The 16055-nt window shown below is 43.4% G+C and overlaps 1 protein-coding gene across 1 annotated transcript; it reads right to left on the bottom strand.

The window, feature by feature from the left end:
• Window positions 1-78: 78 nt before the first annotated feature.
• On the bottom strand, window positions 79-8232 carry LOC139391046 (arrestin-C-like). Its single transcript, XM_071138529.1, has 16 exons — window positions 8127-8232; window positions 6868-6901; window positions 5743-5773; window positions 5452-5512; window positions 5305-5349; window positions 4996-5189; window positions 4245-4304; window positions 4052-4128; window positions 3809-3944; window positions 3579-3663; window positions 3271-3343; window positions 2980-3117; window positions 1965-2072; window positions 1452-1505; window positions 1257-1286; window positions 79-526 (listed from the first exon to the last, which is right to left on the bottom strand). The coding sequence occupies exons 2-15, from the start codon at window positions 6873-6875 to the stop codon at window positions 1274-1276; spliced, it is 1083 nt and encodes a 360-aa protein (XP_070994630.1). The 5' UTR covers window positions 6876-6901; window positions 8127-8232; the 3' UTR covers window positions 79-526; window positions 1257-1273.
• Between the last annotated feature and the right edge of the window lie 7823 nt (window positions 8233-16055).

The following is a 16055-nucleotide window of genomic DNA, read 5'->3' as shown; positions in this document are numbered from 1 at the left end:
TAAGTTGCTCTGGATAGGCGTGTTTGGTAAATGACTGAAATGTAGAGTGCCACAATCAGGGTTCCCCCACAGCCTACTGCTCCCCACCTGTTCATATAACTCTCATATGCTGGTACAGTTCCTTTTGAGATACCATCATGTGTGCAAAAAAATAAATAGCTGTTATATACTCTTTATTGTAGAGTTCACTTTAAAAAGCAAAACAATTTCAACTATTGAAATTACTTTTGGACCTATAGTGGCTAGTAATTAATTGTGTTTCGTTCAAGGGGACTCAGAGCCCTCATCTATCTGCTATATGATGCCATTCCAGTGTGCCCTCATCAGTAGGTGTAATGTTGATGAAGGGTCTAAGCAAGAGAGAAAGCAATATTGTTGTTGTGATCCTCTTGGGTCTCTGCTATATGTTATTGGTGCTTAGTTTCTTTGGTGTCAGTTGTCCTTTCAGCGAGTCTGTTGCTGTTGCTCTTACTGATCGTCCTTCTGCATCTTCTGTTGGGGAATCTACTCAAATTTTACATCCGTTCTAGAGGGGGAGACATGGACAAACACAACATCACATCAGCTATCTGACAAGGAATTGCTTGAATATGTGGTTGTTCTGTTCAATAGTTTTTCTCTCTTTTTGAGTCCACTATCAAACCATGATATCTTGTGCATTGTACTACAGCAGTCATAGCCGTGGGAAGTAGGGGTGTTGAGGGTGCTGCAGCACCTCCTTCCGAGTGGCGCAGCGCTCTAAGGCACTGCATCTCAGTGCTAGAGGCGACACTACAGAACATGGTTCGATCCTGGACTGTATCACAACTGGCCGTGATCGGGAGTCCAATAGGGTGGTGCACAATTAGCCGGGGTTGTCTGTCATTGTAAAATAAGAATTTGTTCTTATCTGACTTGCCTGCTTAAATAAAAAAATAAAATATTTATTAACTATTATTACCCAATCCAAAACATCTTCCCGCGGCCATGACAGTGGTGTCTCTATATCATCCTAATTGGCATATGTATCCAAGTGTATGATCGTTCAGTAGCACAATACACAACCATATCAAGAGGATACATTGTGTTGACATTGTGCACTTCTTTAAGAGCTATTTCTATACCTTGACAGTGTATCCAATGAGCAACAAGGGAAAATGTTTCTTTAACTGCAACTATTTCAACCCTTTCCCACTATTACCAAATAATAATGTTTTTGTATCCCTTGAAGAAGTGAATATCGGGCCGAAAACATGTGACATTGAGAGTGACCTCACCTGCACCACAGAGGCATTTATTCCACTGGGCTGCAGTTCATAAATGCACAAACACACATAAGGTCAACATTCTTATGGAAACAATTAGAAACTATAGACTCAATGGAAAACTGAAATTGTCACGCATGCCAGAATATCATCACGTATGAATCCCCCATTTCACACTGATAAACCAGGTGGTAGAGTCATACTTACACATCTGCAGGTTTGGGAGACATCAATACCAAAGGTAATTCTACTCCGACATCACTGTGGCGAAACAAAATGTACTTTATCAGTGGGCAACATAATCATGTTTCTCCAACAAAACCATGCTGACATTCATGTACACCGAGTGACCAAACATTAAGAACACCTGCTCTTGCAATGACATAGACTGACCAGGTGAAAATTATAATCTCCTATTGATGACACTTGTTAAATCCACTTCAATCAATGTAGATGAAGGGGAAAAGACAGGTTAAAGAAGGATTTTTAAGCCTTGAGATATGATTGAGAAATGCGTATGTGTGCCACTGAGAGGGTGAATGGGCAAGACAAAAACATTCAAGTGCCTTTGAACAGGGTATGGTAGTAGGTGCCAGGCACGCCGGTTTGTGTAAAGTACTGCAACGCTGCTGTGTTTTTCACGCTCAACAGTTTCCCATGTGTACTCTGTGTTTGTCATGTAATAAAGTGCACATGTCATATATCATCTCCTGTTCTTACCTGGCTGTTAGGCCTCCCAAGAGGCCTCCGCTGGAGACCAAGAGGTTCACCTTGATTTTGTAAGTAACTAAGATTCCCTGCATTCCTTTATCCATGCCAGGACGAATGCTAGGAGAGGGGAGGACAGAACAGGGATGGGTTACCTCAGGCTTTTTGACAATAGATGATGATGCAGAAAAGTTTTTTATCATCATCTACAGAAGGAGAGCGGGGTGTGGTGGAGATACACCACCGTTCAAAAGTTTGGGGTCCCTTAGAAATGTCCTTGTTTTTGAAAGAAAATTATTTTTTGTCCAATAAAATAACATCAAGTTGATCAGACATACAGTGTAGACATTGTTAATGTTGTAAATTACTATTGTAGCTGGAAACAGCTGATTTTTTAATGGGATATTAATGGAATATCTACATAGGCCCATTATCAGCAACTATCACTCTTGTGTTCCAATGCCACGTTGTGTTAGCTAATCCAAGTTTATCATTTTAAAAGGCTAATTAATCATTAGTAAACACTTTAGCAATTATGTTAGCACAGCTGAAAACTGTTGTTCTGATTAAATAAGCAATAAAACTGGCCTTCTTTAGTTGAGTATCTGGAGCATCAGCATTTGTGTGTTCGATTACAGGCTCAAAATGACCAGAAACAAAGAACCTTCTTCTGAAACTCGCCAGTCTATTCTTGTTCTGAGAAATGAAGGCTATTCCATGCGAGAAATTGCCAAGAAACTGAAGATCTCGTACAACGCTGTGTACTACTCCCTTCACAGAACAGAGCAAACTGGCTAACCAGAATAGAAAGAGGGGTGAGAGGCCCCGGTGCACAACTGAGCAAGAGGACAAGTACATTAGAGTGTATAGTTTGAGAAACAGATGCCTCACAAGTCTTCAACTGGTAGCTTCATTAAATAGTACCCGCAAAACACCAGTTGAGCTTTTCTTTCAAAAACAAAGACATTTCTAAGTGACCCCAAACTTTTGAACAGTAGTGTATGTCTTGGGTAACTCACTGACTCACAGTGTGGTAGAAGCCAGGTTGGTATCTTCATCCTTTAGTCTGCCGTCCACGGCCAGACCACGCTTCTCTTTGTTGTTGGACAGAAGAGGGATCACCGTGAACGTCTTCTCCAGGGTGGATTCTCCTTTTACTTCCTCCCTGCGCAGGACAACCACACAAACAGGAAGTTGTGATCCACCAACAGTGAGAATCAAAATACACTTTATTGTTTGACTCAGTATTGGGTTATAGACACATGGTTTAGTAATTCTACATTACAGTAGAAATGAAATGAATGTGTTCTTGACTTACGCAAATTCCTCATTCAGAACAGTCTTGGTATATTTGTCTGCTTGGTAAAGCAGCACCTCTGTTGTCTGGTCAACTAGTCAGAAAGATGTGTGTTGGTCAGAAACAAGAGTTGAAACACACACGCCATCATGACAGAGAATAATATATATATTTGCAGACATTTTTCTCCAAAGCGACTTACAGTCATCGGTGCATACATTTTACGTATGAATCAAACTCGCAATCCTGGTGTTGCGAGCGCCATGCTCTACCAACGAAGCCAATCAGAACAGAAAACTCACGTCAAAACCACTTTTACGTTGACTCACTTGTTATTTTTATTTTCTTCACCACTTTTGCGGTTTCGTTGTTGATTTTGACTTTTACAGGGATTGGGTCTCCATGGAAATAGAGCTGAAAGTCACCAAAGGAAAGCAAACATGTTCAAATAAACAGGTATCATACAGAATTATCCATCAACAGAAAACCAGCACAGTAATCAACGTTCTCCTAGGCTGACAGGATACAAGTCTAATCAATGGAAGGGCTACAGGCCTACCTCCTTCTCTATAGAGGCCTCCAGGTGGACTAGCTTGTCAGACATCATGAAGTTCTTGCTGATGTCAGCCTGGGGTCCAGCAGGTATTGTTCCTGGGGCAAACTGGATCTTACGAATGATCAGACGGCAAGTGTCCCTGACAGGAGAGAGGAAAAGAGGGAGACAACCATCAGAACACACACTCATCTGATTACTGGCAAGAGCAAATGGTATGCACAGTAGTGGAATTCCACTGATACGCACTTCTTGTTAATTTTCTCATCAGGGTCGTCTGCCTCATTGGCGATGTAGGCTTTCACCTCATAGTCGACACCACAAGCCTGCAGAGGTAGGAAACAAAGGAGTGATTTGTCTTTGATGAAATGATCAAATTGAGAGAGTGAAAAAGAAGAAATAGAGAGAAGATTAGAGAGAGAGCGAGAGGAGAAAAACGTACCTTGCCGACATCCTCTGGTGCAGGCTGAAGGCCGACTGAGCATGGTAGGTTGGTATCAATCTGAAACGGACAGGAAGTAAGAAGTGATCAGGTGTGGATAGATACAAACCAACAGGCTAGGATGTCCATTTCCTTCAAAGGTCCAATGTAGCCGTTTTTATCTCAATATCATATCATTTCTGGGTAACAATTTAGTACATTACTGTGATTGTTTTCAATTAAAATGGTATTAGCAAATAGCAATTTCTCAAGCAAGAATCTTGCTAATCTTGTCTGGGAGTGGTCTGAGTAGGGAGGGGAAAACTGAAAACTATCTGTTATTGGCAAAGAGGTATGGAACTGTCTTTGTTATTGGTCTATTAACTAATTTACTTCATTTATTTAATTTACTGCTGATGTCACCAGGCAGGCCAAAACTCCCTCCCACCAAAACATGCTGAAATTTCAGGCCGTCTTACACTGAAAGGGCATTATCATAATTTTACCAATTTCACAGTATTATTCCAACTTCACAGTGTATATATAAAATCTATATAAAACACAGGAAAATCAAGTTTTGGACTGCACTGGGCCATTAATGGGAATGTCCATTGTGACAAAAGTCTTTGATGTGGTTTGCAACATCCGCTAAGAGTGCGGACCGAGATTACACGTTGTGTGGCTGAACAGTAAGCTATGCACAGACATAATATATTTTTTATGTGATGCCGTGTGAAGGATGAGACGGAAGGAAACACACAGTGAAACTCACATTGAAAGTAAAGGCATGGCCTTGGTCCTCACATTTCTTCAGGAGGGCCTCCTGCATGGGGGTGTTGGCTGGTTTGGTGCCAACAACAGGGTAGATCTGCTGCCTCTGTATCCAGATGTCTTTTCTGTAGTTCATCCCGATCAGGTCCAGGTCGTCACTACCATAACGGAAGGAGCATGCTAGATACACCCATACTGCAACGAGATTAGAGATAGATCTTTGATATCAAGACTGAACCTCGATGGGCTGAATTTGACTTCATGCATCTTTCCTGGTTCAATAGATACAGTGAAATCAACTAAATGTTACCTTTCCTGCCTTCAAGTTCAGCGGGGTCAACCTTGATCACACCATCTGCAAGAGAAGATATATGTATGAAAAACACACACAAACACAGATACACTAGTCTTAGATTAGTAAAGTGCAAAGATATTCAGAGATAACTTTATAACACACCGACGATATCAACAGCCTCCACATGGTCCACGAAGTCTCTCTTCCCCAGGTAGAGAGCAATCTGGGAAAAGGAGAAAGGGATAGAAAGACGTTACTTCCTGTCTGTAATCAACACCATATAGATAGGCCTAATCTCAGTTATCTTGATGGAGCCTGAGGAATCACAGTGCCGTTTGTAAGTTGGCTCGGTTAGAGGAAGCCTATGGATTCCTGCTCTGGTATGCGATAAGTGCATCAGAGCAGGCCTCGACCAGTGTGTCTCACAGCTATGATGTCAGAGGGGGTCCTTACCGATCCGTTGCCGCTGGTCTTCTTGTAGATCCTACAGAGAGAGGGTGATATGAAGTTTAGACACTAGATTGGATTCAACAAATCTGTATCATGCAATATAACTATTAATTGTGTCCTCCATTCATTGTAGGACACATGTTGTCTTAACCTAAACCCTGTCATCATTAGAATCTTCCATAGCCTGGTCCCACATGCCCTCCGTCTAATTCCACTTAGTGGTATTAGTTAGTTATCATCCCTAGTGGCAGTGGGTCTTTACAGTCTTAAAACTCACTGCACTTTTTGTGATTGCTATCCTTACTGAGCCATCCCAGTACGTTGCTTAGTGACCTACCCTAACTGGCCTGCTGTCAGTTCCAGTTGAATTAAAAGATGAGGCCTCTACTCCCCCTCCCTCCATCCCTCCCTCCTCCCACTGAGGCTCTGGATTGATTAGGTAAACAGGGTGGCATGGGAGCCACTGGCATGACTGGTACAGTCAGCTATCTTCACGTAACAATGAGGCAACCACAATGTTTTTTCATATGGTATCTCATAATATAATCCTATCAGTTCAATATTCCTAATATCATTTTTACCTCGCCTAATCCCTTATATCAGTTTATCAATCAGTATAGCACGCATCGCTATTTGCCTATTTGCTCACATCTTTGCTCGTGTTTGCTGTTAATTCCAAACTGCTCTATTCCGGATCTAATCCAGAGATGATCCGTTCTAATCAGGTTCTTTCTGGATCCTCTTAACCTTAGAAGTGTCACACATCCTTACATGACACAGGAAATGTGCTAAAGGTAGCAAAGTAATTACATTGACATTTTAGTCATTTGGCAGACTCTCTTATCCAGAGCGACTTACAGGAGCAATTAGGGTTAAGTGCTTTGCTCAAGGGCACATCGACAGATTTCTCACCTAGTCAGCTCTGGGATTCAAACCAGTGACGTTTGGGTTACTCGCTCTTAACCGCTTGGCTACCTGCTGCACTAATAGATATTCATAATCTAGCGTCTCTCTGTTCTGTGCCACAGTCTATGGTTTAGTATGTTCTGAAAATAAACTCTACCTCTATATATCTGTAGAAATTAGCAATTTTTGGTAGGTGATTGGTGAATTTTAAAATATACTCACTTTGCCATGTCTGTGATTAATTGGATGAGGTTGTCTGTAGAGGTAGAAAATACAGTTTAATGAAATGTATTAGGATACAATAACAAGTAACACTCTTCCAAACTAAATAAGAGTCCTCCCTGGTTGCAAATGAGTTATATGGTGGAAGCTGGACAATTTCAGCAGAAATAAACAAATTAGTATTTGATTTGATTAGTCTAAACCAGTGTAACTAATCAGTGGGAGATAAACATGATGCATTGGTCCCTTAATCTGATTAGCTACACTGGTAATTAGACAGATCAAATCAAAGACAAATTACCCCCTGGGCAAAAACTGCTTGAATCAACGTTGTTCCCACATCATTTCAACATAAAACATTTTTGGGGATGATCTTAAATCAACGTGGAAAACTGATCGGATTCACAACAAATAGATAAGGGAATTTCATCTTTTTTTCACCCAACTTTTAACCTAAATCCAATGGCACGTTGACATTTGTTGTTGATTTCACATTGATTTCACGTTTAGTTGACAACTCAACCAAATGTAAATCAAAAATAGACCTTGAATTGACGTCTGTGTACAGTGAGTAGTTTGTTCCTACTCTTATTTGCAACCAGATTTAGCTAATGCCTAAATGAAATTGGCTACTGCAATGTAAATATGCTTAAAATGAGCTCTGTCCGAGATAACTCTCTGCACTGTCTATTTCTGACCGAGGCTGCCATTGTCTATACAGGTGACATATCAATATATTTCAAAATGGACACATCACATGTCCTGTACATTCAAAGAAGTTGGCCAAATCCACCATGTTCTACAACAGTTTTTTGATAATACTCTGTGCCTAGTATCAGTTTTAAAGACCCTTGATGAATGATATCTGCAATGAAAGGTTAAGACAAATGTTCCTTCCCATTCCATGTCAACAAAGCAAGGTGGGCAAGTCCAGCCCTGGGCAGCCTCAGTGAGTGTAGGTCGTTGTTCCAGTGCATCCCTAACCTGAGCAGGGCTGGAAGACAAGCTTGCTCACACTGTTACCCATTTTCAATCCTTGCAGTAAAGGCTACATGGCTCGTCCATCCATCTCCTAATCAGTCATTCCTAGAATCAGCGTGATAGTTATCACTTAAGATATAAATTAGATGCAGTTTTCTGAGATGTTGACAAGATAAGATGTCATACACAATATGATCCCCCATGCATGATGTCATCGTTCCCCAGTAGGCTATGCTGTTGATGTAAAGCAGGGTCCGCCGGTCTTGCGTTGTACTCACCTCAGTGTCTTGACTGTGTCTGTTGTCTGGTGTTGCTGTCCCTGTAATCCGTCACTCTGTGCCTGTGTAGCGAGTTTTAGCATCTACCACCTTCCGTCCTCCACCTTTATACCTCGACCTCTCAACCTCGCCACCCTTCCCTTGGCTTCCCCTGCCGTTATAAGAAGCTACTTTTAGGCCATATCCTATTAATTCATTAGCTGGCTGAGTTTTTTGGGCTACAACATGGTTACAAATAAGCAGAGAAGGTGACTTAAAAGGATTAAATCCTGAGTAACTTGTTGTTGAATAGGTGGGTGTAAGGAATGGGGATGTTTGGTTGGATTAAAGGGAATGTGATCAAATCAAATCAAAATAAATTGTATTGGTCACATACACATGGTTAGCAGATGTTAACGCGAGTGTAGTGAAATGCTTGTGCTTCTAGTTCTGACCATGCAGTAATATCTAACAAGCAATCTAACAATTTCACAACAACTACCTTATACACACAAGTGTAAGGAATGAATAAGAATATGTACATATAAATATATGGATGAGCGATGGCCGAATGGCTTAGGCAAGATGCTGTAGATGGTATAGAGTACAGTATATACATATGAGATGAGTAATGTAGGGTATGTAAACATTATATAAAGTGGCATTGTTTAAAGGGACTAGTGATATATTTATTACATCACATTTTTAATTATTAAAGTGGCTAGAGATGAGTCAGTATGTTGGCAGCAGCCACTCAATGTTAGTGATGGCTGTTTAACAGTCTGGTGGCCTTGAGATAGAAGCTGTTTTTCAGTCTCTCGGCCCCAGCTTTGATGCACCTGTACTGACCTCGCCTTCTGGATGATAGCGGGGTGAACAGGCAGTGGCTCAGGTGGTTGTTGTCATTGATGATCTTTTTGGCCTTCCTGTGACATCGGGTGGTGTAGGTGTCTTGGAGGGCAGGTAGTTTGCCCCTGATGATGCGTTGTGCAAACTGCACCACCCTCTGGAGAGCCTTGCGGTTGTGGGAAGCGGTGATACAGCCCGACCGGATGCTCTCGATTGTGCATCTGTAAAAGTTTGTGAGTGTTTTTGGTGACAAGCCAAATTTCTTCAGCCTCCTGAGGTTGAAGAGAAGCTGTTGTGCCTTCTTCACCACCCTGTCTGTGTGGGTGGACCATTTCAGTTTGTTCATGATGTGTATGCCGAGGAACTTAAAACATTCCACCTTCTCCACTACTGTCCCGTCGATGTGGATAGGGGGCTGTTCCCTGAAGTCCATGATCATCTCCTTTGTTTTTTTGACGTTGAGTGTGAGGTTGTGTTTCTGACACCACACTCCGAGGGCCCTCACCTCCTCCCTGTAGGCCGTCTCGTTGTTGTTGGTAATCAAGCACTGTAGTGTCGTCTGCAAACTTGATGATTGAGTTGGAGGCATGCATGGCCACGCAGTCATGGGTGAACCGGGAGTACAGGAGAGGGCTGAGAACGCACCCTTGTGGGGCACCAGTGTTGAGGATCAGCGGGGTGGAGATGTTGTTTCCTACCCTCACCACCTGGGGGCGGCCTGTCAGAAAGTCCAGGACCCAGTTGCACAGGGCGGGGTCGAGACCCAGGGTCTCGGGCTTAATGACGAGTTTGGAGGGTACTATGGTGTTAAATGCTGAGCTGTAGTCAATGAACAGCAATCTTACATAGGTATTCCTCTTGTCCAAATGGGTTAGGGCAGTGTGCCGTGTGATTGCAATTGTGTCGTCTGTGGACCTATTGGGGCGGTAAGCAAATTGGAGTGGGTCTAGGGTGTCAGGTAGGGTGTAGGTGATATGATCCTTGACAAGTCTCTCAAAGCACTTCATGATGACGGAAGTGAGTGCTACGGGGCGATAGTCGTTTAGCTCAGTTACCTTAGCTTTCTTGGGAACAGGAACAATGGTGGCCATCTTGAAGCATATGGGAACAGCAGACTGGGATAGGGATTGATTGAATATGTCCGTAAACACACCAGCCAGCTGGTCTGCGCATGCTCTGAGGACGCGGCTAGGGATGCTGTCTGGGCCGGCAGCCTTGCGAGGGTTAACACGTTTAAATGTTTTACTCACGTTGGCTGCGGTGAAGGAGAGACCGCAGGATTTTGGTAGCGGGCTGTTTAGTTTGTCTTGCTGGTCTTACTCCCAGACAAAAGTCTTGTCCTTTGTCAGTCTATACCTCTGTGTGCATGTTATCCTGTCTGGGTCCATTTTGGGCCTGTATTCTCTGTGGTGCCTTGGCTTGCACTATGAGTCAGTACAGAAGGATAACAATACCATTGGGGGACACCACCACACAACTGGCTATGCTCTCTCCCTCAGTGTGTGTATGTGAAGCATACAAGCCACGTGTCTGTCTGTCTGTCTGTCTGTCTGCCTGCCTGCCTGCCTGCCTGTCTGTCTGTCTGTCTGTCTGTCTGTCTGTCTGTATCTGCCTGCCTGCCTGCCTGCCTGCCTGCCTGCCTGCCTGCCTGTCTGTCTGTCTGTCTGTGTCTGTCTGTATGTATGTATGTATGTATGTATGTATGTATGTATGTTTCTACCTGTCTGTCTGTCTCTGACTCATAATAAGCCACTTAGTGGACATGTCTGAATCGAAATCTAGTTGTCACTTAAAGGGGAAATCAACAGTGGAAACAACCCCCCCTCCTCTGTTTTGGTAAAAAGCTGGAGAAATGTAACCACTTTCAAATTGATAGACATATCTATGGATGCAAGGGCTGACCATTCAATATATCAAATTATAGTTTTAAACAGGTTTTCAGGCTATACAGTCCAGTGTTTGTTTACATTTACAATGTTTACAAACATTGGAGTAAAACAAGCTTATATTTTCAGTTCTAATGGGGTACGACAGTTGAACTAAGCTCATGAGTTAAGTTATATCCTTCAATAATCAATGGGTACATTATATATACAAAGTACAGTGCCTTGCAAAAGTATTCGGCCCCCTTGAACTTTGCGACCTTTTGCCACATTTCAGGCTTCAAACATAAAGATATAAAACTGTATTTTTTTGTGAAGAATCAACAACAAGTGGGACACAATCATGAAGTGGAACGACATTTATTGGATATTTCAAACTTTTTTAACAAATCAAAAACTGAAAAATTGGGCATGCAAAATTATTCAGCCCCCTTAAGTTAATAATTTGTAGAGCCACCTTTTGCTGCGATTACAGCTGTAAGTCGCTTGGGGTATGTCTCTATCAGTTTTGCACATCAAGAGACTGACATTTTTTCCCATTCCTCCTTGCAAAACAGCTCGAGCTCAGTGAGGTTGGATGGAGAGCATTTGTGAACAGCAGTTTTCAGTTCTTTCCACAGATTCTCGATTGGATTCAGGTCTGGACTTTGACTTGGCCATTCTAACACCTGGATATGTTTATTTTTGAACCATTCCATTGTAGATTTTGCTTTATGTTTTGGATCATTGTCTTGTTGGAAGACAAATCTCCGTCCCAGTCTCAGGTCTTTTGCAGACTCCATCAGGTTTTCTTCCAGAATGGTCCTGTATTTGGCTCCATCCATCTTCCCATCAATTTTAACCATCTTCCCTGTCCCTGCTGAAGAAAAGCAGGCCCAAACCATGATGCTGCCACCACCATGTTTGACAGTGGGGATGGTGTGTTCAGCTGTGTTGCCAAACATAACGTTGAACAAAAGTTACATTTTGGTTTCATCTGACCAGAGCACCTTCTTCCACATGTTTGGTCTGTCTCCCAGGTGGCTTGTGGCAAACTTTAAACAACACTTTTTATGGATATCTTTAAGAAATGGCTTTCTTCTTGCCACTCTTCCATAAAGGCCAGATTTGTGCAATATACGACTGACTGATTGTTGTCCTATGGACAGAGTCTTCCACCTCAGCTGTAGATCTCTGCAGTTCATCCAGAGTGATCATGGGCCTCTTGGCTGCATCTCTGATCAGTCTTCTCCTTGTATGAGCTGAAAGTTTAGAGGGACGGCCAGGTCTTGGTAGATTTGCAGTGGTCTGATACTCCTTCCATTTCAATATTATCGCTTGCACAGTGCTCCTTGGGATGTTTAAAGCTTGGGAAATCTTTTTGTATCCAAATCCGGCTTTAAACTTCTTCACAACAGTATCTCGGACCTGCCTGGTGTGTTCCTTGTTCTTCATGATGCTCTCTGCGCTTTTAACGAACCTCTGAGACTATCACAGTGCAGGTGCATTTATACGGAGACTTGATTACACACAGGTGGATTGTATTTATCATCATTAGTCATTTAGGTCAACATTGGATCATTCAGAGATCCTCACTGAACTTCTGGAGAGAGTTTGCTGCACTGAAAGGGGCTGAATAATTTTGCACGCCCAATTTTTCAGCTTTTGATTTGTTAAAAAAGTTTGAAATATCCAATAAATGTCGTTCCACTTCATGATTGTGTCCCACTTGTTGTTGATTCTTCACAAAAAAATACAGTTTTATATCTTTATGTTTGAAGCCTGAAATGTGGCAAAAGGTCGCAAAGTTCAAGGGGGCTGAATACTTTCGCAAGGCACTGTATGTCACCGTCGTTACGCGCATCTGCGCATAATGACACTCACCTGGACTCCATCACCTCCTTGATTACCTGCCCTTTATATGTCGCTACCTTTGGTTTCTTCGCCAGTTGTCATTATTTCTGTTCCTGGGTCATGTCTGTGCGTTGTTTGTGCTACGTGTTTGTTTAATTTATTTATTAAAACACTCACTCCCTGAACTTGCTTCCCAAGTCTCAGCGTAAATCGTTACAGAATAACGACTCAACTAAGGGAAGCATCAGGGAGTGTTTTTGTTTGTTTTGTTTTTGTGCTGGAGGTGATGTCGGGTTCGGGTGTTGGAGCCGGAGCTACCTAGAAGGTCTCAGCCGGTTTGTCGGATTCCCATGACTGGTTCGACCGGTTCCCCTGTCTCAGCTGGCTCAACAGATTTCCATACCTCAGCGGGACTGATAGGCTCCATGTCTCAGCTGGCTCGAGAGGCTGCCATGCCTCAGCAGGTTCGATAGGCTCCCATGCCTCAGCTGGGTGAACAGGTTTCCATGCGTCGACCGAGGCAAGTCTCAGTCAGCTCATCAGGTTTCTGCTTCTCAAGGGAGGCGAACGGGCGCTCCGGATCCCCGGGATCATCCCTGTGGTTGGCGTCCTGTGGCTGGAGTCGAATGTGCCGGGGAGCGGGTACTGTCAAGTATGCTCTCTCTCTGGCGCGCTAGGTTGCCGCGCTCCCGCACCTCAGCTGGATCGACAGGTTCCAGCTGAGGTTCTTAGCTGAGGTGACCAGTCCACTCTTGATCCCCAGGATCATCATCTTGGTCGGCATCCTGCAGCTGAAGCAGCGAGTTGGCAGGGGGTACTGTAACATGTGCTCCCTCTCCGGCCTCTAGGTCACCAGGCTGCTCATTATGGTGCACACTTGTCACCATCGTTACACGCGTGTTCGCATAATGACACTCACCTGGACTCCATCACCTCCTTCCCCAGTCATCATTGTTTCTGTTCCTGGGCATTGTTTGTGTTACACGTTTTGTTTAATTTATTTATTAAAGCATTCACTCCCTGAACTTGCGTACATCGTTACACTATATAAAGTTATTGAGTAGGCTGCATAGATTTCATGACTAGAAGCTCAAAAGGTGACCTGGCCTCCACAATCACCCGACCTCAACCCAATTGAGATGGTTTGGGATGAGTTTGACCGCAAGATGAAGGAAAAGCAGGAAACAAGTGCTCAGCATATGTGGGAACTCCTTCAAGACTGTTGCAAAAGCATTCCAGGTGAAGCTGGTTGAGAGAATGCCAAGAGTGTGCAAAGCTGTCATCAAGGCAAAGGGCGGCTACTTGGAAGAATTTAAAATATATTTATATTTGTTTAACACTGTTTTGCTTACTGCATGATTCCATGTGTTTTATTTCATAGTTCTGATGTCTTCACTATTATACTACAATGTAGAAAAAAGTAAAAATTAAGAAAAACCCTTGAATGAGTAGGTGTGTCCCAAATTTTGACTGGTATTGTATATATTTATTTTTTTCTAAGCAGGTAGAGCTCAAAATAGGTGGGGTCGCCACTGGTCCATCTGTAGATGCTATAAAGACTATCAATAACATTTAAACTATCTACAAGCCCTAGCCTTAACCTTAACCCTTATCCTAACCCTAAACTTAACCCTTACCCGAAACAACTTCTTTACTCGCTTTAAGGACAATACAGTGCCACCGACACAGCCCGCTACCAAAACCTGCGGGCTCTCCTTCACCGCAGCCAACGTGAGTAAAACACTTAAACGTGTTAACCCTCACAAGGCTGCCGGCCCAGACGGCATCCCTAGCATGCGCAGACCAGCTGGATGGTGTGTTTATGCACATATTCAATCAATCCCTATCCTAGTCTGCTGTCCCCACATGCTTCAAGAGGGCCACTATTGTTCCTGTTCACAAGAAAGCTAAGAGACCCTGGGTCTCGACCCGCCTTGTGCAACTGAAGTCCTGGACTTCCTGGCGTGCTGCCCCCAGGTGGTGAGGGTAGGAAACAACATCTCCACCCCACTGATCCTCAACACTGGGGCCCCACAGGGTGCGTTCTCAGCCCTCTTCTGTACTCTCTGTTCACCCACAACTGCGTGGCCATGCACGCCTCCAACTCAATCATCAAATTTGCAGACTACGGTGGTAGGCTTGATTACCAACAATGACGAGGCGGTCTACAGGGAGAAGGTGAGGGCCCTCGGAGCATGGTGTCAGGAAAATAACCTCTCACTCAACGTCAACAAAACAAAGGAGATGATCATGGACTTCAGGAAACAGCAGAGGGAGCACCCCCCCAATCCACATCGACAGGACAGTAGTGGAGAGGGTAGTAAGTTTTAAGTTCCTCGGCGTATACATCACGGACAAACTGAAATGGTCCACCCACACAGACAGCCCAGTGAAGAAGGCGCAGCAGCACCTCTTCAACCTCAGGAGGCTGAAGAAATTTGGCTTGTCACCAAAAACACTCACAAACTTTTACAGATGCACAACCGAGAGCATCCGGTCGGGCTGTATCACCGCCTGGTACGGCAACTGCTCCGCCCACAACCGTAAGGCTCTCCAGAGGGTAATGAGGTCCAGGGGCAAACTACCTGCCCTCCAGGACACCTACACCACCCGATATCACAGGAAGGCCAAAAAGATCATCAAGGACAACAACCACCCGAGGCACTGCCTGTTCACCCTGCTATCATCCAGAAGGCGAGGTCAGTACAGGTGCATCAAAGCTGGGGCCGAGAGACTGAAAAACAGCTTCTATCTCAAGGCCATCAAACTGTTAAACAGCCATCACTAACATTGAGTGGCTGTTGCCAACATACTGACTCAAATATCGAGCCACTTTAATAATTAAAAATTGGATGTTATAAATGTATCACTAGTCACTTTAAACAATGCCACTTTATATAATGTTTACATACCCTACATTACTCATCTCATATGTATATACTGTACTCTTTACCATCTACCTCATCTTGCCTATGCCGTTTGGCCATCCCTCATCCATATATTTATATGTACATATTCTTATTCATTCCTTTGCACTTGTGTGTAAAAGGTAGTTGTGAAATTGTTAGATTACTTGTTAGATATTACTGCATGGTTGGAACTAGAAGCACAAGCATTCCGCTACACTCACATTAACATCTGCTAACCATGTGTATGTGACCAATACATTTTGATTTTGATTTGATTTGAACCCTAGCCCGAACCTTAACCCTTACCCTTACCATAACCCTTATTCTAAACCTAAACCTAAGCCTAACCTTAGAAAGAAGTTGCTTGTCAACAGATGGCCCGATCCTGCCTGCTGCCCTTCATGGGCCAGAAAGGCTGGGATTTCCTTAAATGTAACCAGGCAGAAGGACACCTGCTGGGGATTACGTCGCCGGAT

Source organism: Oncorhynchus clarkii, chromosome 31 (genome assembly GCF_045791955.1).
Source record: "Oncorhynchus clarkii lewisi isolate Uvic-CL-2024 chromosome 31, UVic_Ocla_1.0, whole genome shotgun sequence".
Taxonomy (NCBI): domain Eukaryota; kingdom Metazoa; phylum Chordata; class Actinopteri; order Salmoniformes; family Salmonidae; genus Oncorhynchus; species Oncorhynchus clarkii.
The sequence above is the reverse complement of the archived record's forward strand: the minus strand, read 5'-3'. Positions and strand labels throughout refer to the sequence as shown.